General features: G+C 50.2%; 2 protein-coding genes across 2 annotated transcripts in view; both read left to right on the top strand.

Annotated features, from left to right (window-relative positions):
• Nucleotides 1-7: 7 nt before the first annotated feature.
• spg11 (SPG11 vesicle trafficking associated, spatacsin) lies at nt 8-19,294 on the top strand. Its single transcript, XM_024803048.2, has 40 exons — nt 8-371; nt 860-1,047; nt 1,122-1,349; nt 1,903-2,113; nt 2,455-2,592; nt 2,723-3,120; nt 3,434-3,579; nt 3,785-3,917; nt 4,223-4,378; nt 4,459-4,634; nt 4,742-4,918; nt 5,244-5,315; nt 5,430-5,557; nt 7,566-7,774; nt 7,843-8,038; nt 8,279-8,482; nt 8,699-8,805; nt 8,906-9,051; nt 9,163-9,327; nt 9,415-9,481; nt 9,808-9,970; nt 10,080-10,288; nt 10,604-10,712; nt 10,915-11,074; nt 11,228-11,509; nt 11,807-12,007; nt 12,122-12,229; nt 12,553-12,718; nt 12,805-13,019; nt 13,280-14,015; nt 14,801-14,946; nt 15,064-15,268; nt 15,400-15,540; nt 15,954-16,087; nt 16,359-16,478; nt 17,508-17,676; nt 17,783-17,859; nt 18,276-18,431; nt 18,659-18,810; nt 18,890-19,294. The coding sequence occupies exons 1-40, from the start codon at nt 157-159 to the stop codon at nt 19,062-19,064; spliced, it is 7,284 nt and encodes a 2,427-aa protein (XP_024658816.2). The 5' UTR covers nt 8-156; the 3' UTR covers nt 19,065-19,294.
• Nucleotides 19,295-22,081: 2,787 nt separating this feature from the next.
• LOC101470212 (neuronal acetylcholine receptor subunit alpha-7) overlaps nt 22,082-27,996 on the top strand; it is a 61,294-nt gene continuing 55,379 nt past the window's right edge. The window contains exon 1 of the mRNA XM_004572670.6: nt 22,082-23,462. Coding sequence (XP_004572727.1) covers nt 23,405-23,462 — 58 coding nt within the window. The 5' untranslated portion in view covers nt 22,082-23,404. The remainder of the gene's footprint in view (nt 23,463-27,996) is intronic.

Here is a 27,996-nt window from a genome sequence, read left to right as displayed (position 1 = left end):
CGTGACAACTGAAACAGAGCAGCTGTTTACATGAGAAAAGGAAGTGTCCAAAGAGCTTCGACAGCAGATTTATTCTTCTTTTGAAACTAAAATGTCTTCTTAGCTCACAGTTAGACCTTTAATCCGGTTTCTCCGGTCCCGGTTCACCTCGCGAAGATGTTGGAAGCGGATCAGCGGCTGCAGGCTGGATCCACGGAGGTAGCTGTGATCCCGGAAAATCAGCACTGTGGTGATGTAGCGGACGTACGGAAAGCCGAGCTTGCTCCTGGAGGCTCCCTGCTCGGATGTCTGGGGGTCCGGGGGCAGCTGGTGGTGTGGGACCCGGCGGACAGAGACGCTTCTCCGGCTGCAGTGGAGGGCAGCTACCGAGAGTGAGTCAGCAGGAACCGCACAGATAGTGACTGTGATAACGCTGAATAATCTCCGAGTAACTGGTTTAACATTAAAATGCGTTGGATCTGAGACATCCTCTGTTTAAACTAGAAGCCATCAAACAGAGCTCCTCCTGGCACTGTCCAGCTAACATTTAACTGTGATTTCTGACTATTTGATGTTTGCTAAAATATCTACATGATTTGGGTAATGTGACACACACACAATAAGAAAATGGGCTGAAAATAAATGCATGTATTACTAAAACACCAACATGTGTTTGTATGCTGAAGCACTGCAGTGCGTGGCTCTCTGTGGAGTGCAGCTGCACAAACGGAGACAAAAAGCCAGTAAAATGCCTCCAAAGACAGCTGATACTGCAGCTGGAGGTCAGCAGACGTCCTCCCTGTGCTGTGTCGGTTAGTGAGGGCTGCCCAGGACTGCAGGTAAACAAGCAGATTTTCTAAAAGTTTCTTTCTGCTCACAGTTTTTCGTGGGAGGAGGTGTCCGTCCACTCTCGGGGAGTCGGCGGCTTCAGGCTGCTGGCTGTGGGATCTCAGGGTGACCTGAAGCTGCTGGAGGTCAGGGCTGAGCGGTCGGCCTTCACCTCCGTTCTCTGTGTGTGTGAGTATCCTGCAGACCGCCTGCTGCAGACCATCAGAGACCAGGACCCCAGTGAGTACCAAAACCGTCTAGACCACCCGCGGCTATTAACGTGTCGCATTAGCTGACCGAGTGTTTGCTCCCAGGTGTGAGCGAGCTGCAGGCGGTGCAGGTGTTGTCCTTTGTGACTGCCCGCTGCTGCGCTCTGCTGAACTCTGATTGGCTGCTGCAGCTACAGTGGCAGCAGGAGGAGGAGGAGCCTCAGACGTTATCCTGCTGCAGAGTCGAGCTGGCCGACAGCGTCTCGTGCTCTGCTGTCCATCACTGCGTCTCCATGGAAACCCTGTTTGCCCTCAGCTCCACTGGACTCATATGTATCCTTCACGGTCTCACTGCTACACACTGAGAACATGGCTCATGACTCACACACCGTCCTAAACAGGTCAGCACGAGTAACAGTGTGCAGAAGGTCACAACACCAGTAAGTGCATCATAGCACGAGATCAGGGCAAATGTGCACTGACGGGCGGTGGAAGTCCTGCAGATGATCCCCCAACAATAACATAATTCATGAAAACAGACATCGCTGGGTGATTTCTTCCTGCAGCTGCTGCTGTTATGGTCCATCCCAGTACCACGTCCTCCTTTGCTGCATCCACGAACCTCTTCTGAGGCCTTCCTGTTTTCCTCCTGCCTGGCAGCTCCATCTTCATCATCCACTCTCCGTCCTCTGCACACGTCCAAGAGAGCGTCCCTTTAGTTAAGAGACAGGAAAGAGGGATGTGTATCGATGATGGAGTTCTCCTTTTTATGAAGCATTTAAATACATTCCTCTCAAATTGTTTGCAGTGTAACTTTCATGAATGCATGAAATAAAGCGCCTCGTTTTTGTCCATACATCCTTTTCTTTAACTCCACCCCCTCCAGCTGTGTGCAGCGTCTCTGATGGCACTCTGCTGGCCAGCGTTAGCCTGCCCGCCTACCTGAGCTCCAGCCCAGCAGAGGACGAGCTCACCTCTTTCCCCTTCTCCTCCTCTGCCTCCTTCTGCCTCCTCCAGGTGTCGGCTGATCTGAGCACAGCCGTGGCCGTCACTCAGTCCCACGCCGCCATCGCCGTCGACCTCAACCACTACTTCAGGTATAAAGTCAGTGCAATGACGTAGAAGGCATCTCGATGAGTAGTGTCTGTGTTAGAGTCTGTTTGTGGGGATTCAGGTGAAAAGCGTCACATTAAAGCCATAAAGTGCTGAAAAGATTCTCAGAATGGTGACAGAAGCAGAAACGGCGAGGGCGGGGTGGATTCGTCTGCGGCGCTCTGATCCTGTGCGTGAGGTTCCCGGCTCAGCTGGAGGAATATTAAACCGATTAACTGCATCAAACAGGGAAAATCTAATGGCGCCGACTCGTCTGCGAGCTAATCCCGCTCTGCACTGCAGAGACGGCACAGAGCAAACTTCAGAGTCATGATCTGTCTTTCAGGATGTTTCCGGACCACCTGCTGTGCGCCGCCCCTCGGTCACGCCCCCCTCTTCAGCCGCAGCACCCCAGAGACCAGGACAGCCTGTCGAGCTCCAGCTTCAGCGTCTCAGCCCTGGGAGCGACCTTCAGCACCGACCGGTAAGCTGCGGAGCGTCTGGATTTATGAGCTGTGACCGAAACTTTCTTGATTTTTGTTTGTTAAAATAGTTATTTATTTTAAGAAGAGAAAGGTCCACCTCTGACCTTTCACCTCTGACCTCAACTCCAGCTCCTGGGAGGCTCGTCTCAACTCCATGTACAGCAGAGCAAAACAGGCCACTGCTCCTTCCTCCTCCTCCTGCTTCTCTTCATCTCAGCCTCCCAGGACCTCCTCTTGGTTCTCCTCCCTCCCCCACCTGGACTCCCACCTGGCTCCATCCTCGTCCCACAGCAGAGTGCCTCCGGGGGGGATGACCGTCACTTTCGCCGTCCCCGAATCGTCCGCTTCATCTCAGCTCACCGTCTCTGAGTTCTCCGCTCTGCTGACCTTCGTCCGCCCGGGAAACCAACAGACCACAGTTGCATTGTGGGATATGAAGTACGGGAACGTGAGATACCACCAGGCGGCGGGCGAGGCAGCGCCGGTCCAGCGCTGTGGAGAGCGGCAGCATCGGCTGCTGCTGAAGAGTAAGTCGCCGCGCTCCAGGTCACTGTTGCTGTGATGGCCTCAGCAGCCCGACAGGGCGCCAAAGGTTCACACGGTTACTCTGCACAAATGAATCCAACTTGGTTTTTTGTCCAAGTAATTTTCAAAAACTTGCAGTTTGTGTCGAAGCAGCGCGATCACCTGACAGCTCGTGTTTCTGTGAAAGAAAGGAAAGACGGCAGGAACCGCATCAAATCAGCAAGCCCCGCCTCCAGTAACCTCACATCCTGTGTGTGTGTGTGTGTGTGTGTGTGTGTGTGTGTGTGTGTGTGTGTGTGTGTGTGTGTGTGTCAGAGGCCGGTGTGTTCCAGGTCCTGTTCTCCGTATCGCAGCAGGACTTGCTCAGCCGGTTGATGTTGTTCGGCAGCGCGGCGACAGTGGACGCAGTCTGCCACCTGAACAGCTGGGGGCGCTGCTCCATCCCCATCCACGCCCTGCAGGTAGCAAACAGCTGTATATCTAATTAAACCTCGTTCTGATCACAGGAAAACATTTTTGAGATCTTTGATGGTTCTGTGAGAGAGAAAATCCTGAAACAAAAAACTCTGTTATCTATTCATTAAGAAAAGTAAAAACAAATTCTACTTTGTTTCCACTGTTTATGACATTTGCATCAAACAGTTTGTCTTCTTTGTTGTTGCACAGACTGGACTGAAGAACCGTCAGCTGGACACGGTCGATTTCTACCTGAAGAGCAAAGAAAACGTCCTGAACCCTCCGGCGGCAGCGTTCAGCTCTGCTGATCAGCCCGCCGCCTCCACGCTGAGCCTCACAGACAGTACGTGCACGCCACGTTACAAGCACACGTTTTAGATCACAAGCAGAGAAGCGTGCAAACTGCTCGCAGATGCACGTGGATGCCGTTGAATGCAAATCTTCCAAAACAACTTTCCCTGAAACGAGTTCAGGAAAGAGTTTGTTGGTGCTTATTACACGAAGCAACAGCACAAAGCATCGTTCAGTCTGTAACATCAGAAAACACATAATCTTAGAGGTAAACTGCTGTGATACAAATATCTGTCCCCTTCCTGATTTCTTATTTTTTTGTGATATCGTGTGTGTAACGAGCCGTCGCCCCTGCAGGAGTGCAGGAGCTGTGTCCCGCCTTAGACCTGCTGTGTTCGGCCGTCAGAGACTCGAACAGCGAAGCTCAGAGCCGACAGTTCTCCGAGCAGCTGCTCAACATCACCCTGAGCTTCGTGAACACGCAGATCCGCTCCGTGCTGTCCAACACACACCGTAAGAGAACAAGCACACACACACACACACAGAGCATTAATACAAGTGTCCGAGTTGACGCTGCTCTGCTGCGTCTGCAGACGAGGACTCGGGCGTGCAGAGCTGCATGAACGTTCTGGATCGATACGTCGCCGAGCTGAGGAGCTACATGAAGAGATTCCCCTGGGCTGCAGGGCCCGATGTGTCGGCTACCAGAGCTGCGGCTCCGGCCGAGGAGGAGGCTCAGCGGGACGAGTGGGAGCAGCTCTCCGCAGAGGTCAGATTTAGACGTTTTTCTTTGGTCCCATAACCGCAGTAACCTTCCTGTGATGCTAAAAAAATGTGTGAAAATCTGAAAAGTGTTGTTCTGTGTTCATGGTGCAGGAAGTGGTCCATCAGTCCATCCTGACCAATCAGATCCCAAGAGCTCAGGCAGTCCTGCGGAGGCAGAACCGGCCCGAATGTCACCTGCCGGCTCTGAGGAGGGAGGGTCTGCGGCAAGTTTCCTCCTGCCTGCGGCGCCGAGACCTGCAGACCGCCAACACGCTCCTCGCCAACATGGTGAGAGCAGCTGACATCACACATGTTCAACTACAGGTTATCAGGAAAAGAGCAAAGATGAGCCTCATAGAAGAGAAGTAAAGACAAAAGTACCGATTGTTTTTTATCTCCTGTTCGAGCAAACACGACCAACGTTTCTAATAATGTGGCCGCGGGTGTAGGAGTAAAGCCTGTGGGCCAGTTTATCTGCTCTGGGATCTGTATGATGTCACAGAGACTCTGAGTCCACAGTCTCAAACGGAGCGGGGCCTGGACCCCGGCTCTGCGAGCCGATTCGTCGATCCTTTTTGCGTCGAGGCTGAGCGGTCTGTGTTTGGGTTTGCAGGGTTTCAGTGTGAAGCAGCAGCTCCACCTTATCTGCCTCCACACGGATGACAAGGAGCTGAGGGAGCTGATGGTGAGTGTGGCGTGTTTCCCGCTATTTTACTTTGAAGCATGCTCTCCGTTTGTTTCTGTGAATGTTTACGTTCATCCCCGTCCGACCTCTAAACTGTTCCTACTTGTTGCACAGGTGGATGAGCTGTCCAGTCGGAGTTACTTCCCAGAGGAAGAGAAGGAGAGTGTCGAGTTCATCGGGGAGATGGAGAAGCTGGGGTCGCGGCCGGCTGTCCGCTGCACAGGAAGTACCTCGCATCAAGGGTAAACAGCTGCTTGCTGAATCCACAGCACAGAGTTCCACCAATCAGAGTGGCTCTCTGTCACACTGCAGACGTCTGTGTTGTGGACGTGTTAGCTCCTGTCTCTTTATGCACCGCCCACCCAAAAACCTGCTTCTTTCTGATTGGTCAGCTTCTGGAAGCCGACCTAGTAGTTAGTATGCTGCACAGATGTTACAGCTTACAGCTAAATCCTGAGCTTTTTCAGGGTCATAGGTAGGGCTGTGACTATTTTGATAGTCGACTAGTCAGATCATCATCCATTGGACGTAAACGTACAGCTTATTGCACCAGCAGCATCTGCTCTTATCATTAGCTTACAGCTTTAAGTGTTTAAGGTATGTGCTAACTAAAAATAAAGACAAGATGATAGTTTATTAAATTTTAATGAAATTTGCAGATTGTTTCGGTGAAGTTTAATAAACTCCTTGCTATCTAAACTATAACAGGACACCGGAGTAAATTCTCCAGCATCTCACACTTCTGATGATCAGCTGTCTGCTTGACATTTATTCAGCTGTGTAAAAACTATAACTTTAATCTCAGCCAAACCGATTTACTCAGGAACAAATAAAATACTGAAAAAAAAGCCAAACAATAACATTTTTAAGTTATCTAAGTGACTCATATATCATGTTTAACCTGAGAGAGAAAGACGGCGGTGGGTTTGAAGCCGGGAGTCCGGTGTTCTCACGGCTCTAGTTAGCCTAGCTCCCGGCTAGCTATCGAGCTAGTGGGTAACAGACGTCTCCGAAAACGTCGGAGCGCTTTTGAAAATATGTGGTGTCCTGATAAACTGAGCAGATATTTGAGGTTTGCACAGCTACATTCTCCCTGAAAATATGTTAAACGTTTATTTTGTGACCCAGAAAGAATAATAAGAGTAATATTAAAACTAACTAGCTGCCGCCATTGTTGGAAACTGCGCTGGGCCACCGCTATGAATTCTGGGACACAGCTTCTTCTTCTTCGGGGTTTAACGGCAGCTGGCATCCTTGTACATGCAGTGCTGCCATCTTCTGTTTCAGTCCGTTATTACACTCTTAAATCCTGCTACTTATTCCTGCGGCTTTTGTGATCTTACAAAGCTTCAAACGACGCGTCGACTATTAAATCAGTCGTCGACGATTCTGATAGTCGACGTAGTCGTGACTAGTCGACTAATCGTGGCAGCCCTAGTCATAGGTAACACCTGGGTAAGATGTGTAAGGGCTCCATCCTACAGGTGGGACTAATGTGAGGAGTTTCAGACTTTTCCACAGTCTGTGATGTGACTGTGGTCACGCTGAAAGCCTAGTTTACTTCTAACTGAAAAATACACAAAGTTTCTGCTCTATCAGCTTCCATCAGTAAAAACATCCACGTTGGCTGATGGGCTTCATCATACCAGTCATCATAAAGCAGTCAAATATTACATTATTTCACATTTGATCTCAAACACTGTGAACACATTTATGGAAAATCAGGTCTGAATATTCCTCGGAGGTCTTTGCTGTCGTGTAGATGCATAAACTGTAAATGGAAAATGGCACATTCACCGTCAGGCAATCAGCTGGTTTTAAAGCTTCATGTTTAACCGCCATGTTTGTTTGTGGAGCCAGCAGACTGCGAGCATCACACAGACACCTGCTAATCTGTGACATCCAATCACAATGCTATAATTTGACTGGACAGTCTGTTGGCACGGTAACCTCACAGCAGCCATATTATTGGTCAGGTAGTTGCATTATAAATGCTCTGACTCTGCTTCCTCCCACCATGGTTATGAAGGACGAACAGACATTAATTCTCCTCAGCTTCCTCCTCAGCCTCCTGTTTCATCTTACAAACATCCCCATCCTGCTCTCAGCTGCTTTGTTTCGGCTCTGTTTTTGTTACCTGCCCTCCTCTGAACCCTCCGAATTCTCTCTTTATCTCCTCTAACCCGCCCCTCGACTCTTTCAGACGTTAAACCTCTGAGTAAACACAAACTCTTTGTTTTTGACTTTGAGAATCCAAAAACTTTCCGGGACTGTTCGGATGGCTCGTAAGGAGGGAGGCGGTGAGGAGGTTCTGAAAGAGCTGGAGGTGCAGAGGAGGCCTCGGGAAGACGAGGAGGAGGAGCGGGGGGGTCTCTGGAGGACACTGAGACTGGACTGGGTGAAGAACTGGGACCAGAGCTGCCGGACAGCCGTCCTCCTGTCCAGACTGCAGCACGCAGGTAGAACCCGGGTCGGGGTCAGATTCTAATAAGTCTCCGTTCAGTGTTAACCTCCTTTTCTCCGTTAGAGCTCAGAGCCTGCGACGCTTCAGTGCTGTGGCGTTATCTGACCGCCCTGCACGACCAGCGCCGCGTGGTCGACTGGATCCAGAATACGGAGACCTCTGGCACCCCCCGGTGGCCGGACTTAACCCCAGAACTGGTGAACGACAGCACGGCCTGCAGCAGCTACATGAGGGAGAACATCCTGGACCTGCTGGCCAGGTACAAACACAGACGTTTGTGCACAGGTGTCCTGGTTCATCACAGCTCCACTGTGAGCAGCAATGAGGTCACCTGCATCCAAAAGACCAAACTCTGACCACACAGACGTGACCAGAAGCTCCCGTGTACACCGGGACACCGCACGCCCACCGTCTCCAGTTTAGCCTGATACCAACCAGCATATCAGCTGTGCAGCTGGCACGGTGCAAGAAAATAACCACAGGGTTTTATTTCCTGCAGGAGAGGCGTGTTCATCCCGGACGAGCTGGCACACCTGGAGCAGCTGCTGTGGAGGTTGGCTCAGGGTGGAGGCGTGATGTCTTCTTCTCCTCCCATCCCTCAGTACCGCTCACCCCTCGGGCTCGACCTCCACGGCGTCTTTATTACCTTCTGTCTGGAGCACAACCTTCAGTACCTGCTCTACACCTACCTGGAGCACTACAGGTGTGTGATATGATGTGATGTAAGTGCTGATGATGGCCCCGCCCCTCCCTGAGCCTGCTTCTGTCTGAGGTTTCTTCCTGTTAAAAGGGAGTTTTTCCTTCTCACTGTTGCCAAACTCATAGGGGGTCACATGACTGCTGGGTTTGTCTCCGTATGTGTTGTTGTTGGGTCGACCTTATGGTGACCCCATTATGAGCTCTGGCCTCCTGTCCACAGACTGACCCCCAGAAACTGCTCCCTCCTGAGCAGTCAGAGCCTCTCTGAGCGACAGCCCTGGTTCGAGATGCTGGTGCGGATCCAGGAGATCACCAGAGATCTGTCAGGTGGGAACCGAACTCTGCGCTCTCAGTTTGAGCGCGTTCCTCGTCCTCCTCGCTCCTCAATCCTTTCTTCATCGTGCTTTGTCCTCGTTCTCTGCTGCAGATCCAGGACTGGTGTTCCAGGCCAGTCTAACCAGTGCTCAGGTGTTATTACCTGGCAGCCAGGCGTCTCTCAGCAGTCTGCTGTTAGAGGGTCACAGTCTGCTGACGCTGGCCGCCATCATGTTCGCCCCCGGAGGAATTGACCAGGTAAACTCTGCTCCTGTCAGGAAGCTGCTGCTCTGTGTGGAAACAAAACCCTGACAGGTGTTAAACATGAAGAAGGGTGGAGGATGAAGTGTTTCCTCGCCGTGCTTTCAGGTGATGGCTCAGGGTCAAAGGTCAGGCAGGTCAGAGAGGACGGTCGACCCACAGCTGCTGAAGATGGCGCTGGCCCCACATCCCAAACTGAGGGCCGCCCTGTTCCCTGCCGTCCCCCGAGGAAACGGCCCGCCCTCCGACATCTCCGTGTACCACCTGCTGCAGGTAAACACCCACCCGTCACCTGCCAGCTCATTAGTATTCACCTCGTTATTGTCGGTATTCTGATGGCCCGTTGGTGTTTCCTTCCAGTCCCTCCACCCTCTGGACCCGTCCAGGCTGTTTGGCTGGCAGGCAGCAAACACCCTCAACTCCACAGGTAAGACCCGAAAGCCAGCACGAAGGTCACGGCTCAGGTGGTGACAGGAAGCCCCACCACCAAAAACCTCTGAACTTTGGAAACTGAGAAGCAGAAAACAGATGTTTTCTTTAAATTGAGTGTGACTGTGATCTGTGGTGAGAGTAGGAAGCAGGTAAAAGATACCCTGCAGAGGGGGAGGTGCTGTAGAGGAAGGGAGACAGGTGAAAAGGTGAAGCTGCAAGGAGCAGAGGTCGTGAAGGCGGTGCATGTGGCGGAGGATGAGCTGAAGACGTTTGACATGTTGTAAGATTTTAAATGTTCCTGTTTGTGATGATTCTCCACAGAAACATCAGAGCTGCCTCACTTCTCCAGCCCTCACCTGGTCCAAAGGTTCGCTCTAAAAGAGAATCTGGACTATCTCTACTTCCTCCACCACGGTCGGCCATCTTTCGCCTACGCCACCTTCCTCGTCCAGCAGCTTAGCGGCAGCGGGGACGTCAGGCTAACGTGAGTACCGCACCCTCGTTTCAGAGCTTCTGTGAGGAAAGTGTAATGGTGCGAGGACACCACGCAGGAACATCGTCCTTCTGCTAAGCATCAGCGTCATGTGTCCCAGGCTGCAGGAGGCCTCGCGGCGAGCGTCCAGGTCGGCCCTGCAGCGTTTCAATGCGCCGTCTGTGGCGTCGGCCGCCGTTTGTTTCTGTGAGCTGCTGGGAGTCTGCAGCCTCAAGCTGAGGGTCGACATCAGAGCCATGAACGCAATCCTGCAGCACTGGAACCAACGCAACACACACAGCAGCCCGACACAGCATCTGCACACTCTGGGTACACACACACACACTCACACACACACACACACACACACACACACACACACACACACACACACACACACACTCACACGCACACAAACACACACACACACACACACACACAGTTGAGTTTAACCTGCAAAATGCTGACTGAGCAGGAAGGAAACTGAGAGGTGAACAGGAAGTAGCCCGATGCCTTCAAATGGGGGAAAATGAGCTTTTTCTATCAGGCTGTAGTTTGAACATGGACTCACTGTGGCGCCTCTGCTGGACATTAGAGGAACTGCAGGTGTTTGCTTTTACATTTCCCCTCTGCTGTCTCATTAAGTGTCTAAAGGTGTGAAACTGGTGGAGGCGGAGCCTGGAGCAGCAGAGGAGCTGATTGGTTACCTGGAAGCTGCAGTAACAGACAGTTTGGAGCAGAGAGGCATCAGCAGGTCAGCCCCGCCTCGTTGATGCATTGTAGTGTGACGTGCTCTGCAGCTCGGAAATGTCTGAAATAGACTTTTATTGTGTTATTGAAGTATTTTTTAAACAGGAAGTACAAGGCTTGCTTCCTGTTTTTGTGTAAAGGTTAAATGGGCACTTCATACACCTTAAACACAGGCTGAGGTTTCTGTGTGTGTGTGTGTGTGTCAGGTCGTCGTACGAGGCGGCTCAGGAGTGGGCGCTGGCCGTTCAGTTCTGTCAGCTCCACAACCTGCAGCTGAGCTCCGTTTACCCCGCCCACTGTGCCCATGACGGACAGTTCATCCACTTCCTGTTATTTGTCCAACTGCACAACTTCCCGCCTCAGCAGGTACACACACACACACACACACACACACACACACACACACACACACACACACACACACACACACAGAGCAGTACCCTCTGCACGGTCAGCCTGGCCCTGCAGGTTCATAAACATTAATCTCTCTCAAACATCTACGTCTGGTTCTTCCTCCAGGTGAGGTCGCTGGCAGCTCAGTTTGGCCCCACCCTCCAGGCCCACCTGAGCTTGGCGTTTCAGGACCTGCAGGTTTACTGTAAGCGGAAGAGCTGCGACTCTGATGAGCAGCATTCGGTTCTGAGAACTGAGGAGGCGGTCTCAGGGAGCCCGGAGCGCCCTGGGGAGATGTTCCAGGTGCTCCTGCAGAGCCAGGAGGAGCCGGCACCCTGCAGATACCTCCTGCAGGAGGCGCTGGTGCAGCGCTGCCCGACGCTGGCGGTACTGGCTGCCTGCATGCAGGTAAGGGAGCGAAACACACCCAGCTATCCTTTCCAGTCATTATCAAAGTTACAGGGCTCAGCTCAGGAGGTAGAGCAGGCCGTTTGCTAATCGGTAGGTTGGTGGTTTGATCTGTGCTACGATACATCGGAGCAAGTTACTCTCTGATGCATCCAGTGGAGCATGAACAGTGGAAAACAAGTTGCGTAAAACTTGAGCAAGTGCTCAGAGAGAGTGCTGTTTGCACCTTCACCTGTACAGGCTCCTCTGTGATGCATGTACCGCAGTACAAACATGTTTGAAACCTGATGTTTTCAGGGAGCAGAGCTGCTGCCGTGCCTTTGTGTGTGGGTGCTGACCTCTGTCGATGATGTCACCGCCAAGGAAGCCACCTCCCACCTGGCTCAGGCGCCGCAGCATCACGAATGGACCGTGCACGACCTTTCCATCATCTGGAAGACGCTCCTGGGCCGGAGCCTCGTGAGGCCCCTCCTGCGAGGCTTCGAGCTCTTCCAGAAGGTAAAAACACGCCTCAGTCACCATTGGTCTGACCGCTGCAGTTGTGGTCAACGTTCAACACTTCGTCGCATCAGCTTGAAACACAAACTCGTTGTTTTTCCGTCTGACTCTCAGGACTGTCCTCTGGTGTTGGTGCTCAGGATGTTTGAGCTGTGCTGCGACTACAGAAACTTCGCTGAGGCCAAGTCGAAGCTGCTGGACTTCCAACGGACCCTCATCGCTGTGAGTCCGGCCGACTGCTCCAGTGCCCGACACAAAAGACAAAGACAGGCCTTCCTCATCAGTCCATCCGTCCTTTAGTTTACCTGAACGCATGTTTTTCCTCATCATCTGTTAGCGACCACGAGAACTGAGCTTCTGTTTTTAACTTTTACTCTGTCTACGTCACATTTGTCAGCTACTTACAAACTGATTTCTCACACTTGCTGCTGTTCCAGTAGATGCTGGTGATTATTGCTCTGAACTGATGGGTCATTCAGGGACAGAAGCCCGACCCAGCAGCTTTTTAAACAAAGGGTCTCTAATCTGCCTCTCTCCTTATGTAGCTGAGAAACGGTGGTCCTGCGCCCCCTGGTGGCCTCCCTCTGCAGTGGGTTGAGAGCCAGGCCTCGGTGCTGCTCCTCACGATGCTGCAGCGCTGCTCCTCGCAGTACGACATCCACCGGCTGCTGCAGCTCCTTGCCGACGTCGACAAACTCCTCAAATCCAACGGTGAGCTGTGCCCGACGGTCTGCAGCTACCCGCTTCATCAACTCTCTGGAAGAACCTGAGTTTCTCATTTTCTCTTTCATTTGAAGGTCCAGATTTCAGGAAGCTGAACCAGCTGAGTCAGTTGCTTCAGGGGTCAGAGGTCAGCATATCTCCCAGGCTCCTGCAGAGCAGTTCTCCCTCCGTCCAGCAGGAGGAGTTCCAGGCGACCGTAGACGCTCTGCAAGCGAGGGGGTGCTACAGCCAGGCGCGACAGGTGGCCCAGCTGGCCGGCCTGCCCGTGCACCGTCTGCTGCTCAGCCAGGTGCGACTCACCTGCACACTCGGTCTTCTTCGTGCATGCTTTAAAATCTATCATTTATCTGTGACGTCTCAAAAACTGATTTACTGACACAGAAGACGAGAGGTCCTGCACACCACTGAGAGTCGAGCTCTATTTCCTCTGTTTGGTTTGTTGTAAATGGGGCCCAGTTTACCCAGTATAAAGTCTTTGTGCTGTGTGGCTGAGGAATCTGAGACGCTTCCCTTTAAAGTTAACAGCAGCTTCCCTCGGTTCTCCTTCAGCTCCTTCAGGAGGTGAGCTCTCAGAGGTCCAAGCGGCAGTGGGGCAGATTCGAGACCCGCGCCGGCTTCTGGAAGAAATGTCACGAGCAGCTGGAGGCCGACGCCACCGATCCAGACCCCGCCTCCCAGTTCTTCCTGTCGCAGGCTGAGGCCGGCGCTCCAGGGTCTCTGGAGGCTCCAGAGGACCTGCTGGACATCCAGGAGCACTGCCTGCTGCTCGGGCTCACCGCCCACTGGCTCTCCCGGATCACCCCGGCTCCCGTGGACAAACTGGAGAGCCTGGAGAAAGAGCAGTGGCTCAGCCGGATCCGCAGACGCATCCTTACCGTCGCCATGGAGAAGGAGAGCGTCTTTAACCTGCCGCCGCCGGCCGTCAACCCTGAAATGAACACGCACAAGGCGCTGATGAAGGAGTTCTCCTTCTCCAACATAACTCAGCTGAACACAGAGGGGTACCTCGCGCTGGAGGGACTGCCCGGTCCCTCCGACGAGCAGGAGGAGCCTAATGCTGAGTCGGCGCTGAGTCCAGAGGAGAGGAGCGTTCTGGCCGCTCTGATTGGTCAGCTGTTAGACGACGGCAGCATCCATGAAGCCAGCCGGGTGTGCCGTTATTTCTCCCTGTACCACCCGGACGTGTGGCTGGTGCTGCGCTGCCGAGGCCTGGCATCCGGAGAGCTGAGCGACGAACCGCCGGAGGACGACTCTGAAGCTCCCGCGAGGGCAAGCATCACGAGCTGTAAGTGACCTCTGACCTTCAGTTCACATAAAGCACATATCCTCCGAGCAGAACTTCCAGAAAACAGATTTTTTTAATTAAGCAGAAAATATTGAAGCTTTTGATGCTGTATATTTATTTTTCTCAACTGCATTCCAACTACTCGTGTAATAGGACAACATGCATCCGTCCATCTTCTCCCATCTGTCCAAGTCTTTGTCTTTGGGGTCAGCAGTAACGGTAACCACCCACGCGACCCTCTCCCAGCTTGGTAATGTTGTGTTTCTGTCCTGGGTCTGTGCTGCTCTCCTCCTGGTTGGACATGCCCCAAAAACACCTGACCTAGGTTCATCCAGGACACATGTCGGTCAGATCCCCGAACCACCTCAGCTGTGGAGGAACGGCAGCTCCACTTCCTGCTGCTTCCATCTGTGGTGTCGTCCTTTCAGCTCATGGAAGTGCAGTCGGAGGTCGTCGCTCGATGAACCCAGCAGAACCACATTATCCAGAAAAGGCAGAGATGAGATCCCGAGGCCACCGAACTCAACGACCTTTGACCTTTAACTGCCATGAGAAATCCTCTCCATCCTTGTGTTGTCCTCAGGATTCCCATACACTTGTTTGCCACACACCTAGGGGTCGTTTTTGACCCGAACACACCACAAGGGTTCAAATCTGAGACGAGTCGGTGGCAGAGCAGCTCATAAATACACGTAGGACTCGATGCGGGCAGCAGTTTACACGCTGGGCAGAAACTGTTATTGTTTTTAATCCAGTAATTACAGTATGAATACCATCTTTTCCAGCTCCCTCAGTCAGCAGCCTGTCCTCCTTTGTGATGCTCCCCCTCCCCGAAGATGAGGTCGCCGTCCAGCTCCAGAAACTGGTGGATCAGTGCCGCCATGGCAACAACTACTGCAAACAAGTCCTCAGCCTCTACCAGCTCTCCAAGGTATCTAACCGGCTCCCGTCGGGTGATTTGATAACGTTCCTGCAGAACCGTCTGCTCTGCTCGTTTCTTTATAAAACTGTGTGAAGTTTACCGGAGTGTCCGACCCCGTCTCCTCAGGAGCTGCAGTGCTCCTTCAGCAGCATCTGCAGGGAGGAGCCCTGCTCGGTGCTGGAGAAGCTGCTGCTGTCCGAGCAGCCGGAGCGCTTCAGGAAGGCTCGGGCCTTCGTCAAAGCTCAGGGTCTGTCTGCAGACGCCGTGGCTGAGCTCATTTCCTCCGCTATGGTTCAGGCGCTGCTGGCCTCCACCCAGGAGCTGCAGCCAGGTGAGAGAGCACGTCTCAGGTTTGAAAAGTTCTCCAGTGTTAGGCCTCAGCATCCAGGTAATGTGTGTGTGTGTGTGTGTGTGTGTGTGTGTGTGTGTGTGTGTGTGTGTGTGTGTGTGTGTGTGTGTTAGTGGTGGAAAAGCACATTTTCAGACCGTTGGAGGGCAGGGACGCGCTGGTGCAGCTGATCAAACTATGTGACGACCCGAACCTGGTGGGACTCAAACTGCTGGAGCACCTCAACTCTGTTCCTCTGAGGGACCTGAACTGCAGTACGACAAACACACATGCGCGCACACACAAATACACCTCGAGTGTAAAGAGCTGTTTTGTTGTGTTCTGCTGCCCCCAAGAGGCCACAAAGCAAATGAACAGTGTTGGTTTCTGAATAAGAAGCATGAAATGTTCTTGATTTTAATGTTTACCTTGTTATGGCTTCGTCCTGTCATGCACACTAATGCACATTTACACACGTACTCATAAACAGTGACAAAGTATAAAAGCTTCATATGACAAACTGTGATAATAAAACTGTGGGATGAGTTTTGCACATGTGCGGTTGGACTTTCAGAGTCTGATCAGGATGCTTCAAGTTCTTCCATTTCCAGCTGGGAGGTGGTTTTACGAGGCTCGGCGTCTTATTTTGAAAAGAACTGCAAGCCCCCTTCCTTTTTGTCTCCTGTAGTTGTGGAGCTGCTGATCGTGGCGCACGACTGTTTCAGTCTCACCTGCAACATGGAGGGGATCGTGAGAGTGCTCCAAGCCGCCCGTCACCTCAGCCACACCTACCTGGCTCCAGGAGGGCACTACAGCCTGCTGGTGAGCCCCCAAACACAGATCCACTGTTCCCCTTCATGCTGGTGCTGCTGCACGCATGTTAATTACTGCGTCGTAGCGTCCCGGTGCGTACACGTCGTGCCCGCTGATAGAAAAAAATGCTTGAGTGATTTGAGTGACTATCATTACACAAACCAGCCGTGGATACTTTCTACTCAGTTACTGGGTTCAAAGTTGGATTACAGACGAAAAAAAGTAAGTTTTCCTGTGTGTGTGTGTGTGTGTGTGTGTGTGTGTGTGTGTGTGTGTGCAGGTCCGTCTGCTGACAGGTATCGGCAGGTATAACGAGATGACGTACGTCTTCGATCTGCTGCATCAGAACCACTGCTTCGAGATGCTGCTGAGGAAGAAGGTGGACACAGACAGAGGACAGGTCAACACACACACACACACACACACACACACACACACACACACACACACACACAGAGTTGCTTTTGAATGTGGATCAGCTCTAACTGATCTCAGGTCAGCGTGCAGCCTGTTCCTCAGAGAAAGTTCAGAGATTTGCTGCTGAGACGAGCGAGTCTGCACACGAGTGAGAGCCAATCAAGAACCTGACCTGTTAAACCAACGAAGGATTAAAATCAGCAGAGATCAAGAAGAAGCGCAGCTGAATCTGCTGAGCTTCAGCTCATGGATGACTTCAGTAAGAGCTGTTCCTGCGCTCTGATTGGTTCTGACTCACTGGTCTAAGGACCTTGGAAAGAAGAGCGTCCGGACTTTAAGTTTCCTTGGAGACGTTTCATCCGAGAAGCTGTACAGAGAAACCGTCCCAGATTTAAGCCCTGTGGGAGTGTCCCCCCAAGAGGGTCACGGACCCCCTATTGATCCTCTACCTAATCACACGAGCCGAGGTGTGAAAACAGGTGTGGGTCACAATCAGCCAGGGTTTCAGGTGAAACCTGGCCCCATCATGTGACTCACTGAGGTCAGAAGGCCCAGGATGTGAGTGGGCGTTAAGGCTCCTGGGAAGGATCTCAGAACTGGATTATAGGTGGCAGACAGCTGGTGTTGTAAGCCCCGCCCTCTGTTCAAAGATGGTCGCTCACAGTGGACACAGATGACACAGTTCCTCTGAGAACTGAAGAAGCTTCTCGGATAAAAAGTCTTGAGGGAAACTTAAAGAAGTCCGGACGCTTTTTCTCTCCAGGCTCCTCAGACGACGATGAGCGGGACGACTGAGGACCTTCATAGACAACCCTGACTGGCTCTCACTGTAAGGGCGGTGACAGGAAAGAGTAGAAACAGGTCTATAATAACTAATTACTGATGATTCTACCTGGGTACATGTGAGAGCACTGCAGAGAGTTGTTGGTCTGGAACAGTTGGATGGGGAAACATCCTGCAGCGTGTCCATAAGTCGAGTGAACTCACGCTGTCGCTCGCTCCCTCGCTGCAGAGCTCCAGTCTGAAGTCGGCTCTGCTGGACTACATAAAGCGCTGCCTCCCCGCAGACAGCGAGAAGTACAACATGGTGGCACTGTGCTTCACCATGAGGAGGGAGATCGGAGAAAACCACGAAATAGCCGCCAGGACGCAGCTGAAGATGATCGAGTCTCAGGCCTGGGGTGAGCGAGCGCCCGCTGAGAGCCGGCCAACGCCAAAAACTCACCAAAGCCTCCACGATTGGTTCTTTCCTCTGGTCTGATCCCATTCTTACTTCCTGTGTTTCAGTCATCACGCCGGAGCTGAAGAGCTCATTGGCCAAAGTGCTGGGTCTGCTGAAGGACGCGGCAGAGAGCTTCTCCAAGGTACCCGAGCTCCTCCCACAGCTTCCTGTTCCTGTCTTTAACGTCTTGAGAGGACCTGACTGTGTGTGTGTGTGTGTGTGCGTGTGTGTGTGTGTGTGTGCGTGTGTGTGCGTGTGTGCGCGTGTGTGTGTGTGTGTGTGTGTGCGTGTGTGTGCGTGTGTGTGTGTGTGTGTGTGTGCGTGTGCGCGTGTGTGTGTGTGTGTGTGCGTGTGTGTGCGTGTGTGTGTGTGCGTGTGTGTGTGTGCGTGTGTGTGCGTGTGTGTGTGTGCGTGTGTGTGCGTGTGTGTGTGTGCGTGTGTGTGTGTGTGTGTGTGTGTGTGTGCGTGTGTGTGCGTGTGTGTGTGTGTGTGCGTGTGTGTGTGCGTGTGTGTGTGTGTGTGTGTGTGTGTGTGTGTGTGTGTGTGTGTGCGTGTCAGGATTCGTGTGTGCGTCAGGCGACTCGCTGCATCCGCACAGCTAAGCTGGTCGCTCTTCAGCTCCACTTCCTGAATCAGGGATCAGACCTGCGCATCATCAACCTGCGACCTGCTGAGCTGCTGAGCGCTGCCATGGCGCTGCCGCGGTGCTACCAGGTGGGTTGCTGTTGTCCTTCCTTCCACAAACCTCCACCTGTCTGAAGCAGCAACTCCATCACTTCTTGAAGCTGATTGGTTGGAAGCAGGGCGCTTCAAATTTAAGGACTTGAAGAAAAGTTCAAGCTGTTGATTTGTTCTCCACATGTGATCCCGGGACTCGGGAGGTGGTTCTAATGTTGCGTACTATCGGCGGAGCCACCATGACGGTGTTTCCTGTGTCTCAGGTGTTCGTGGTGTCGGAGGCGTACGGCTACAGTCCGGACTGGGCGGAGATTCTGTACCAGAAGGTCGTCCTGAACGGAGACTTCGGTTACCTGGAAGAGCTCAAACGCCACCGCCCGCTCACCTCCACCCTGTTTGAGGACATTTTCAAAAAGTAAGACTCCTACCACAGAAAAACGACCTGACAACAGCCAAAATTTGACGTGGACTGACCTGCAGTGTGTGTGTTTCAGGCTGGACGGCGCTCCCGGCAGCGTCACCTCCAACGTCAAGCGCCTGCTGACTTACTGCGACGACGTGTACAGCCGCTACAGGCTGGCGTACCAGCAGAACCTGCACGACATCACCAAGATGCTGCTGCAGGACGCCAAGACGTCGAGCTACCTGAGCGACAGGCTGGGCAGCTGATCGTTGCCTGGCCGCAGCATCGTCGTGATCAATAACCGCCAACGACAGGAAACACTGTGGATGTACAGGATGTGTTAGTAGAAAAATGCCGTGTGTCCTTCTCACCTGATGGATGATTTCTTTCTCACTGGGTGACCAGGATTTAGTTTCCTGGCTCATCGGTGGTTAAATAAGCACAAAGTCTTTGTAGAAACACATGAACGTGAACATTAAACATGCTCTTTCAACTACTTTGGGTGTTTCCTGTAACTCCAGCGCGTCCGTGTTCAGTAAGATCAGATAAATCTCGACTTTCACTCAGACATCTTTCACTACACTTAACTAAAAATGCTCCAGCAGCATAAACGCAGTGCATTTCATTACAGCCTCCTCTGCCACCATCCACCTGTCAGGCCACGCCCCTAATAATGCAAACCTTCAGCATAAACACCATTCAGACCGCTGACTCACCACCGCACAGTTATGAAGAGAGGAGCTACCCACAGAGGCCAGAGTTGTCTCGACCAGGGGCCTGGCTCGCTGCTGGAGCCCCTAGTGGACATTAGAGGAACTGCAGCTTTTAGCACTTTAGCATTGGCTTCATTTTTCAGTTCTGGAAACTGAGTGAATAACTTCAAAAAGGAGACATGCATGACATCTCACAGTCCCCACTGCATACCATGTCTCTGTAGAGGAATAGAAAATAGAGGTGGTGCACAGGTGAGGCCAGGTGGAGTAAGGCCCAGAGTCACAGGGATGTTAAATGAGTGTGAAATGAGAAAAGTCTGGAACCCAGCTGGCTCCACGGCAGTGAAACAGCCTGAAATTTCAGGATGTTTTTGCCTGCAGCTCCTCGCAAACGGTCGTGAGAGGCAGTTCTCTCTTCCTCCACTAGGTGGCAGTCCAGGCCTGTGTAATGATCAGCTGTTTCAGCTCCTCGTGTCATTTCCTTTGAATGTGTTACAGCATTTGTGCTCATCTCTGCTGTAGGCAGAGCTGGTAATAAGCTGCAGAGTGCACCGAGCCTGCTGAGCTGAGGATGCTGGGATTAAAAACATCTGCGCAAAACTCAAATATTACCAGAAATATTACCAATAATCAGTGTTTCAGTGTCTTACTGTTAACTGGCTGCATACAGCTTGATCCAGGGGATTTACCTAGACCAATGATAAACTTTCATATCTTCACAGTCTGTGCCCAGCTGGGTGATTATTTAAAGAGGAATGGGTTTCTTTTATTTAAAGTTCAGAAACAGCAGCAGAGAAGTTCATTACTGACAGGAGAGTCACCTCTGCACCGAGCGAAGCCCCGACACGGGGATCAAAACAAAGATTACAACACGGAGCTGGTGTTAAAGGGAACGAAAACTGAAGGCTCTGCCTCCCATTCTACTTTTAAATACTCTAGGAACAACAAGTAGGCCTGCAGAGCGAGAGCGAAGTGCTCTAATAGGGTGATATGGTACTACAAGGTCATTAAGATAAGATGGGGCCTGATTATTTAAGACCTTGTATGTGAGGAGCAGGATTTTGAATTCTGGATTTAACAGGAAGCCAATGAATGACATCCTGATAATAATGAATTATAGTATTGGGGGAAACCTGTATAATAAAAAGTCCCATCACAGAGCCCTGAGGAATGACTAAGTCTTTGTCTCCATGCGTAAAGCTTCTCGTTGTGTGACAGCAGCGATGGATCTGTCAGGGCTGACTAAACTCAAACAGACTCAGGAAAATCATCCTGGCCACAGTTTGGCTTTAGTTTGGCAGACGTCGCTCTTCTCTCTGTGCCAGCCACTGTCTTTAATGGAGAGAGTCATTAAGAAAGCGAGCTAATTATTCAGCCCTCATTAGGAAATTAATCAGGAGTTTGTATCACGCTCAGCTGAGCGGAGAAACGCCTTCACGCTGGGGACTCGACTCTTTATTCAGAGTTTCCATGACAGTAAACAAAATGTTGACATGCTGAAATTTAAAATGACTTTTAATAAAAGGCAGTTCGTGTGCAGTACCGCTAACAGCCACTAGATGCTGGCTGTAAAACCCAGGGTTTAAATATGTTTGAAGTCCTTCACACGTGTCCATGTGTGAGGAGTGTAATCTTTAATGCCATGCAGTGCAGACAAAGGACACCTTGTGCTTACATGTGAGAAGCTGGCAGGATGTAGTTGGTGCTCCTGCACCACCGTCAGTCCTCATGGATCTTAACATCCTCCAGCTGTCAAAGGTTACGGTTCAGTTAGACTAGATGAGAAGTAAAAATCATTGCATTGAATTTATTTTACTGGCGGTTGTTCAGAAGTTCAGCATGCAACACCCCCAGCCTGTGGATGTCACCTTTGTGGGAGTCCGTCTGCACAGATGTGTGCAGAACCTGTCTTTGCAACAGAGGCTGAACTGGTTGGCAGCTGGTTTCTAGTGATTTTCCTATTTAAAAGCAGATTTCTAATCTAGGTCTGAGCAGTTAATGTGAATCTCCGTATAAAAGGACAACAACAGATTTGAGATTGTTTGCTTATTCATCACAGATAATTACTGTATTATCACAAAGAGATTTCATATGAAGCTGAAAGCAGACGGGTGTGTTGTTGCCAGAGCTGCAGCTGACTGTGAGTGGTTGCAGACGAGTCTTTGAGGGAACCATTTCCAAGGCAACGAGACCCCAAGTTCCCTGCACACAGCCGCAATAATAATCTTTATTTACAGCAGGGTCGTCAGCCACCGCGGGCTGCTTGAATCACATCCATAATTTTAGCTCCTCCCCTTTTAGGTCAAGATTTGAACACCAGTTTGGTGACGCTGCCGAGTACCTGAAAGGACCAGGCTCTTTATGACATCACACAGATCCAAAAGAGAAAAACTGTGAGAAAGTGAGGGTCTGCAGCTTTGGTTCTGACTTTGAGTACTTGTACGTAGCCTGATGCACTTATTTGAAACTTTCACGATATTTAAGCTGAGCATCGTCCACAGGAACAGGAGATCTATGACAGGAAGTAAAGGAAAGCGACATATTTGAACTCGGCTGTGACTTTGTTCCTCCAGGCGTCTCTTTAAGCGTCTCTCAGTTTTCGTGTCTGTGATGGCGCTGCAGTCAGAAGTGTGAATGGACTCTGCAGGTGACCTCGGGCTGTCAGTCCCTGAGACTTGGTTTCAGTGAGGTGTGACAGCTGAGCGATGAAGAGTCCAGCTCACGGCTGGGAGGTGTCGCTGCACCGTTCAGCCACAACACTGAATGTTATTTATTATGTGCTGATTTGAGGAGAAGTAGCCATCGTCCCTCATTGTTCCATCGCTGAGTGTAACGTCCACTCCCTGACAGCAAACAGAGCAGACAGTTGGTGTTTTCAGCTTTGAAAGCTTCACCTTTACTCCTCCAAACATGCATCTTGTCTCTGGTGTTTCTGCAGTTTCCTGTTCATGGCGAGCTTGATCCTGGTTGGTTCCTGAACATCATAACTGCTTTCCTCTCATTTCACAGTGACAGGGCTGGACTTCTTCCAGACCTCGGCAAAGGGACGCGACATCAGAAGAACCTGTAGTTGTGTAAATCTGCACTTCTCCTTCACTGAGTTGGGTGGACTTTGTTCGGAGTGCCGGTCAATCCAACGAGTGCTGTCACACAAATGAATTGTTATTAAAAGATTTGAGTGAGTGTAGATGAAGCTGTGTGATGCTTTTGTGTGGACAAAAGTCCAAATACACATCAGAACTGGTTTTGGTGTGGACGACGCAGCTTCAGAGTGTCTTTGAATGTGGTCCATCCCAGGAAACCAAGCAATTTAAATGAAGTCCACCAGTTTTGCCAAGAGGAGCAGTCAGATATCAGCCTGAGTTCATGTTCATAGCTGCGACAACACTGTGCTCGAGGCGCAGCCTGCTCAGAGACATTTCTACAAATATGAACGATATATCTGAGCCTGCATCCACCCTGGGAAAACAACAGTGCAAAGACATGATTAAAAGCCCAACATTACCAGCATGCATGCCTGAGATGAGGGGATGGAAACTTCTGACTACAACTGTATCTCCAATCGATGACATCATACAGATCCCAGATAACAAAAAGAAAAAAAACCACTACAAACTGGTAAACATCCAGCAGTGGATGAAGGTGTGTTGTTCTGTAAAGCTCAGTTTTATGACTGTTTCTACGTTTCTGTCCTCACATGTGCACACACACACTCACAGACCTCTCTCTCTCCTCGGTGTCTCCGGCTGCTGAATCTACTCCTTTGGATGCTTTTTGGGGGGAGGAGCAACCCCGTCTCCTCTCAGAGCGAACCCTCTGTTGATTCTCGTTCTCTCCGTGTTTGCCGTCGGTTCAGGAGGAACTCCGCTCAGCTTCTCTGAGACTCGCTGCTGATGATGGACGCTCGCGTCTTCACCCCGCTCATCCTGACGCTGTGCAGCTTCATCCACGGTAGGCACACGCACACACACACACACACACACACACACACACACACACACACACACACACACACACACACACACACACACACGCACGCACGCACGCACGCACACACACACACACACACACACACAGGTCGTCTATGGCTGTGAGGACACTTATACTTATCTGGATTAAGAATTGTAACCTGTGGACTAAAACCAGCTCTCCAGCTTTAAACTGCATCTTGATGCACATGCAGACATTTCAAAGATGCGTTTTTCAAACAGAAAGTGAATAAGAAGTTGATTTGATTAGAATAAACGTTTAACAACAAATGCTGTGATCAGATTTTGCTTCTGTCACATTTTATGTCTTTGGAGTGAATCAAAAACAGAACTTTAATCTGCAGATTAAATAAGAAGTTTGATTCTGTGCGTGCGGCGTCCTGCTGTTTGCTGAGGGAGAATCAGTGGGAGGTGATCCTCGTGCAGTCCAGGTGTAAGGGAGGAAAAAGGAAGAAGAAGAATTTTGCATCTGTGCATTAACATTTCCACGGGTGGGTGTGTCAAACATGCAACCCGCGGGCCAGAACCAGGCCGTCAAAGGGTCCAGTCTGGGCCACCGCGAGTCTTTGGGAACATTTCACAGGAGAAGGGCGCAAAGCTGGACCTCTCACTGTATCTTCATCAGATTTATGCTCCTCTTCCTGACACCATCCACGCTCAGCCACGTGTCACAGTACAGTGCAGCAGAGTTTTCCTGGGTTCACTCAAGAAGAAACAGTAGATTTTCTGCGATGCTTGTGGGTTGTGTTTAGTCACATTCATTTGAGTCGGCTGTGTTTCCGCTCCCCTCGTCTCCTCTCTGTGGATTTAGTGTGGGAGTTTTCTGTCAGTCGTTGTCGGGTCTTCTGTTGTGTTTGTTTCCCAGCGTACGTGTTTCCTGTGTTCAGGTCTTTTTCATGTTCTTTGTCCCGTTTAGTATCTATTTTCTCCCAGTTTCGTTCCAGTTCAGTTTAGCTTTAGTAGTCTTTGTTTGTACCTTCCCCCAGCCTAATAAACGACTCGCCTGTTGTTAAACCCCGCCCCCGTCTCGAGTGTCGCTGCAATCTTTTTTCTTATCAGACATCTCAAGGATTAAATGTGCAGTTAAACTTTTATGCACTCAGAGTAAGGATGTTTTGTTTTTTTACTGGGTTATTAGCAGTGTTGGTCAAGTTACTTGAAAAAAGTAATCAGTAACTAATTACTGATTACTTCCTCAAAAAATAATCCCGTTACTTTACTGATTACTTATTTTCAAAAGTAATTAATTATTTAGTTACTTAGTTACTTAGTTACATTTTAACAACACGATTTACAACCTGAATAGGTGATAAAGCGATAGATCTTTCAGCACAATTCTACTTTTTCTGCATAATCCATCATACAAAATGTAATCAAATGGAAAAGTCTCTTTTTAAAACTTGTTTTATTAGTTTTAATCTTTTAACTTTATGCATCAAGCAAAAATTTAATTATATGCACCATTCTCTGACTGGAAGAAATTAGTTTAACATTTAAACCTATTTTCTGCACATTCCAGCTCATAAAATAAAATATTTTGTGTGTTTACACTCACTCTTTCAAATAGATGCAAGTAAAACACAGCAGAAAATAAATAAAGTCAAAGACTCAGCGGTCCTGTTGCTCTATTTTCACCTGTACAGCAGGAGTGCGGTAGGCGGAGGGTTACCCTGGTGCAGGTGTGCCGCGGTCAGTGGAAGAATCCGCGAGTTTCTCTGTGAGTTTCCCATCACGTCGTAGCTACTCGGTGCTTGTTGGAAGTTTAGGGGTTTTTTCGCTGTAAAAAGAAGTTTTCTTCCCACGCACAGCGGACACTAATGTTTTTGTCACTTTTTATGGAATCAAACTCAAAGTAAGGTCAGTACTTCCACACTTTAAACGCTGCACGCTCATACTCTCTCTGCACTCGATATGTGATCCATTGTTGATCTGCACACAGCTGTTGTCACGAACGTCGCACTTGCTTACGTCACTGTCATGAGACATTCTGCAAAAAATCACGGTTTTAGTAACGCAGTAACGCAGCGTTCCTACGGGAAAGTAACGGTAATCTAATTACCGTTTTTGCAATAGTAATCCCTTACTTTACTCGTTACTTGAAAAAAGTAATCGGATTACAGTAACGCGTTACTGCCCATCTCTGGTTATTAGGCAGATGTTTGACTGGTCCAGTGGAGATTAAACGGGGCCGTGTTATCAGGTTTTCATGATTCATGTCAGATTAAACTGGTAGCAGTGTTCACTTATCTGTCAACGTATTTTTTCTGTGGGATTATTTTTAATGTAATCTCGTAGAAGAGATTAAAAAAGTCACCAGTTCATATCTGGATTGTTTGTATCAACTCTTTCAGGTTTACAGTTTCTCTATTAGCCTGCATATTATCACAGATCTTTATTATGAACATCGTCTGTTCACACCGTCTGTGGACGTCTTCAGCCTGCTGCAGGTTTCAGGCTTCAGATTATTCGCTGCTGGAGGAGCTCGTTTGCATAAAACCGGGGTCATAAATGTCTTCTTAGAAAAAGACGTTTTGAACTACTTCACGTCTCTGTGCTGATTCTGGTATTTACGCTGTGAAATCAGCTCTGAGGTTCAGTTTAAGGTTTAAAGACGTCTTCTTCAGCAGCTGCCGCTTTAAATCTTTTGAAATGTTATTTCCCCAAAGGAAATGTTGACCTTTCACAGCTGTTCAAATAACTCAGCCAATTAAATCATGTTTTCTTGGTCGTTTCCTAAGAAGAATAAGCATTTTTTAAAGCTAATAAAACATCTTTTGTTCCCGTTAGTGAGCGTCTGTGGGGCGTCCTTGCGGCGCCTCACTGTTGAACCGTGTCTCCCACCTTCTCTTAAAGACGTTTGAAGGTTCGAGGGTTATCGTGCAGGCAGTCACAGCTCTGAGATCAGTGCGAAACACACAAAGAGCCCAGAAGCTTCACGTCTTCACAGAAGTGTTCGGTTTGACTCAGACACCACCACACTCAGAGTGGGTGGTGTTTTTACAGTGTTTATTTCACAGCACGCGGAGTCACTGAGCAGCTTCTCCCTTTAAATCTGATCTCCACTCATCACAGCAGCTCTCACCACCATCCTGAAACCTCCCCTTTCTCTTCTGCTGCTCTCCTTCTGTTACAAATCAGCCCTGACACTCATCTCCACCCGCTCCACCCTGCCTGCACTCACTTCTTCATCTCTATCTGGATGGTTGACTCCAGGCATTAAACTCCTGCAGCGACACTATCTCTGTGTTGCACCGCTCCACCTCTCATTCACACATGGTCCCTTTTCCTTTTACGGACTTTCATTCCTCTTCTCTCCCCAGCATACCTCCACCTCTCCAGGCTCTCCTCCACCTGTTCCTCTTTCTCGACCTCATCTGTCAGCGCTGCAAACAGGAAGGAGCTCAGAGCAGATCCCTGATGTACTCCCACCTTCAACCCACCTGTCTCTCCTACCACACACGTAATCATGCACCTGCTTTCCTCATCATCCTCCAACTCTCCAAAATCATCGTTAACAGTCTGGTTAAAGTCCACCGCCCCCTCTCCTGGACATCTCCACACCTCCACATGTATGTCACCACCGTCCCACTCGTCATAGCTGCCCTCTCTTCATCATTATTACTCCTCCACCCGTCCTCTCACTCTCATTTTCTATTCATGAGCTGCTCAGTACTCCTTCCATCTCCTCCACAGACTCGCTTCCTATATCATAATCTGGGATTTTGCAGAATCTCTGTTTGTTGTTCAACGGTTGGCTGAGACTCAGATTCCGTCCTTTGTCTTTAATGAATGCATGTGGCGCAGCAGCATTAGCTTCCTGAATGCACCGACTCTTCACGCATTCTGCATTTACACATGCTGCAGGTCAGCTGTTATATGCAGATTTCTGAAAACCACCCCTGTCTCTCAACACGTGCCCCACCCTCCAGTACCCCGAGCAGACTGATGGAGGACGCCTGCCTTACATCAGAGCACTTAAGGAAATCCCCAATCACAACATACTTCAGATAAAAGGGTGAAAAAACGGTGTTTTTACAGCAGTCTGCAGCTTTTGGCTCACTGTGCAGACACTGAGCTCATCATCTGAAGCTTTGGTCATGTTTGATATGAACATGCACACCTGGAACAGGAGAAATATGCCAAAAAACAAAGGAAAAGAACTGGTTTGGTACATGCAGCGTGCAGGGTTGGGGTGCCACCGCTGGAACAGCATGAAAGGCTTTTATTGGAGCAGTCTGACACATTTACATATCAGCTTCACTCACATCAGCTCTCCTACACAACATTGCATCAGTCACGTGACTGGGTAGACTCCATATTTGTGTTTCACATGTTTATGAGTGTCAGAGTTAGCTGTGTCGCTGACTCGGGCAGCAGGAATCGAGCTCAAAGTGAGCGTTTAATGCAGGTTAATGAGGAGAACGTACAAAAGCTCAAGACACGAAGAGCGAGGCTGGGAATGCAAAATCAGAGAGCGATACACCGATCAGCCTTAA

Source organism: Maylandia zebra, linkage group LG7, assembly GCF_041146795.1.
Source record: "Maylandia zebra isolate NMK-2024a linkage group LG7, Mzebra_GT3a, whole genome shotgun sequence".
NCBI classification, from domain to species: Eukaryota; Metazoa; Chordata; class Actinopteri; order Cichliformes; family Cichlidae; genus Maylandia; species Maylandia zebra.
This window is presented reverse-complemented; position numbering and strand designations above follow the sequence as displayed.

Bases quoted from the DNA above. Each gene is read 5' to 3' on its own strand.
- spg11 (XM_024803048.2), top strand. From the start codon at position 157: ATGTTGGAAGCGGATCAGCGGCTGCAGGCTGGATCCACGGAGGTAGCT. The intron at 3,580-3,784 runs GTAGCAAACAGC...GTTGTTGCACAG, and splicing joins TCCCCATCCACGCCCTGCAG to ACTGGACTGAAGAACCGTCA. The intron at 9,971-10,079 runs GTGAGTACCGCA...CATGTGTCCCAG, and splicing joins AGCGGGGACGTCAGGCTAAC to GCTGCAGGAGGCCTCGCGGC.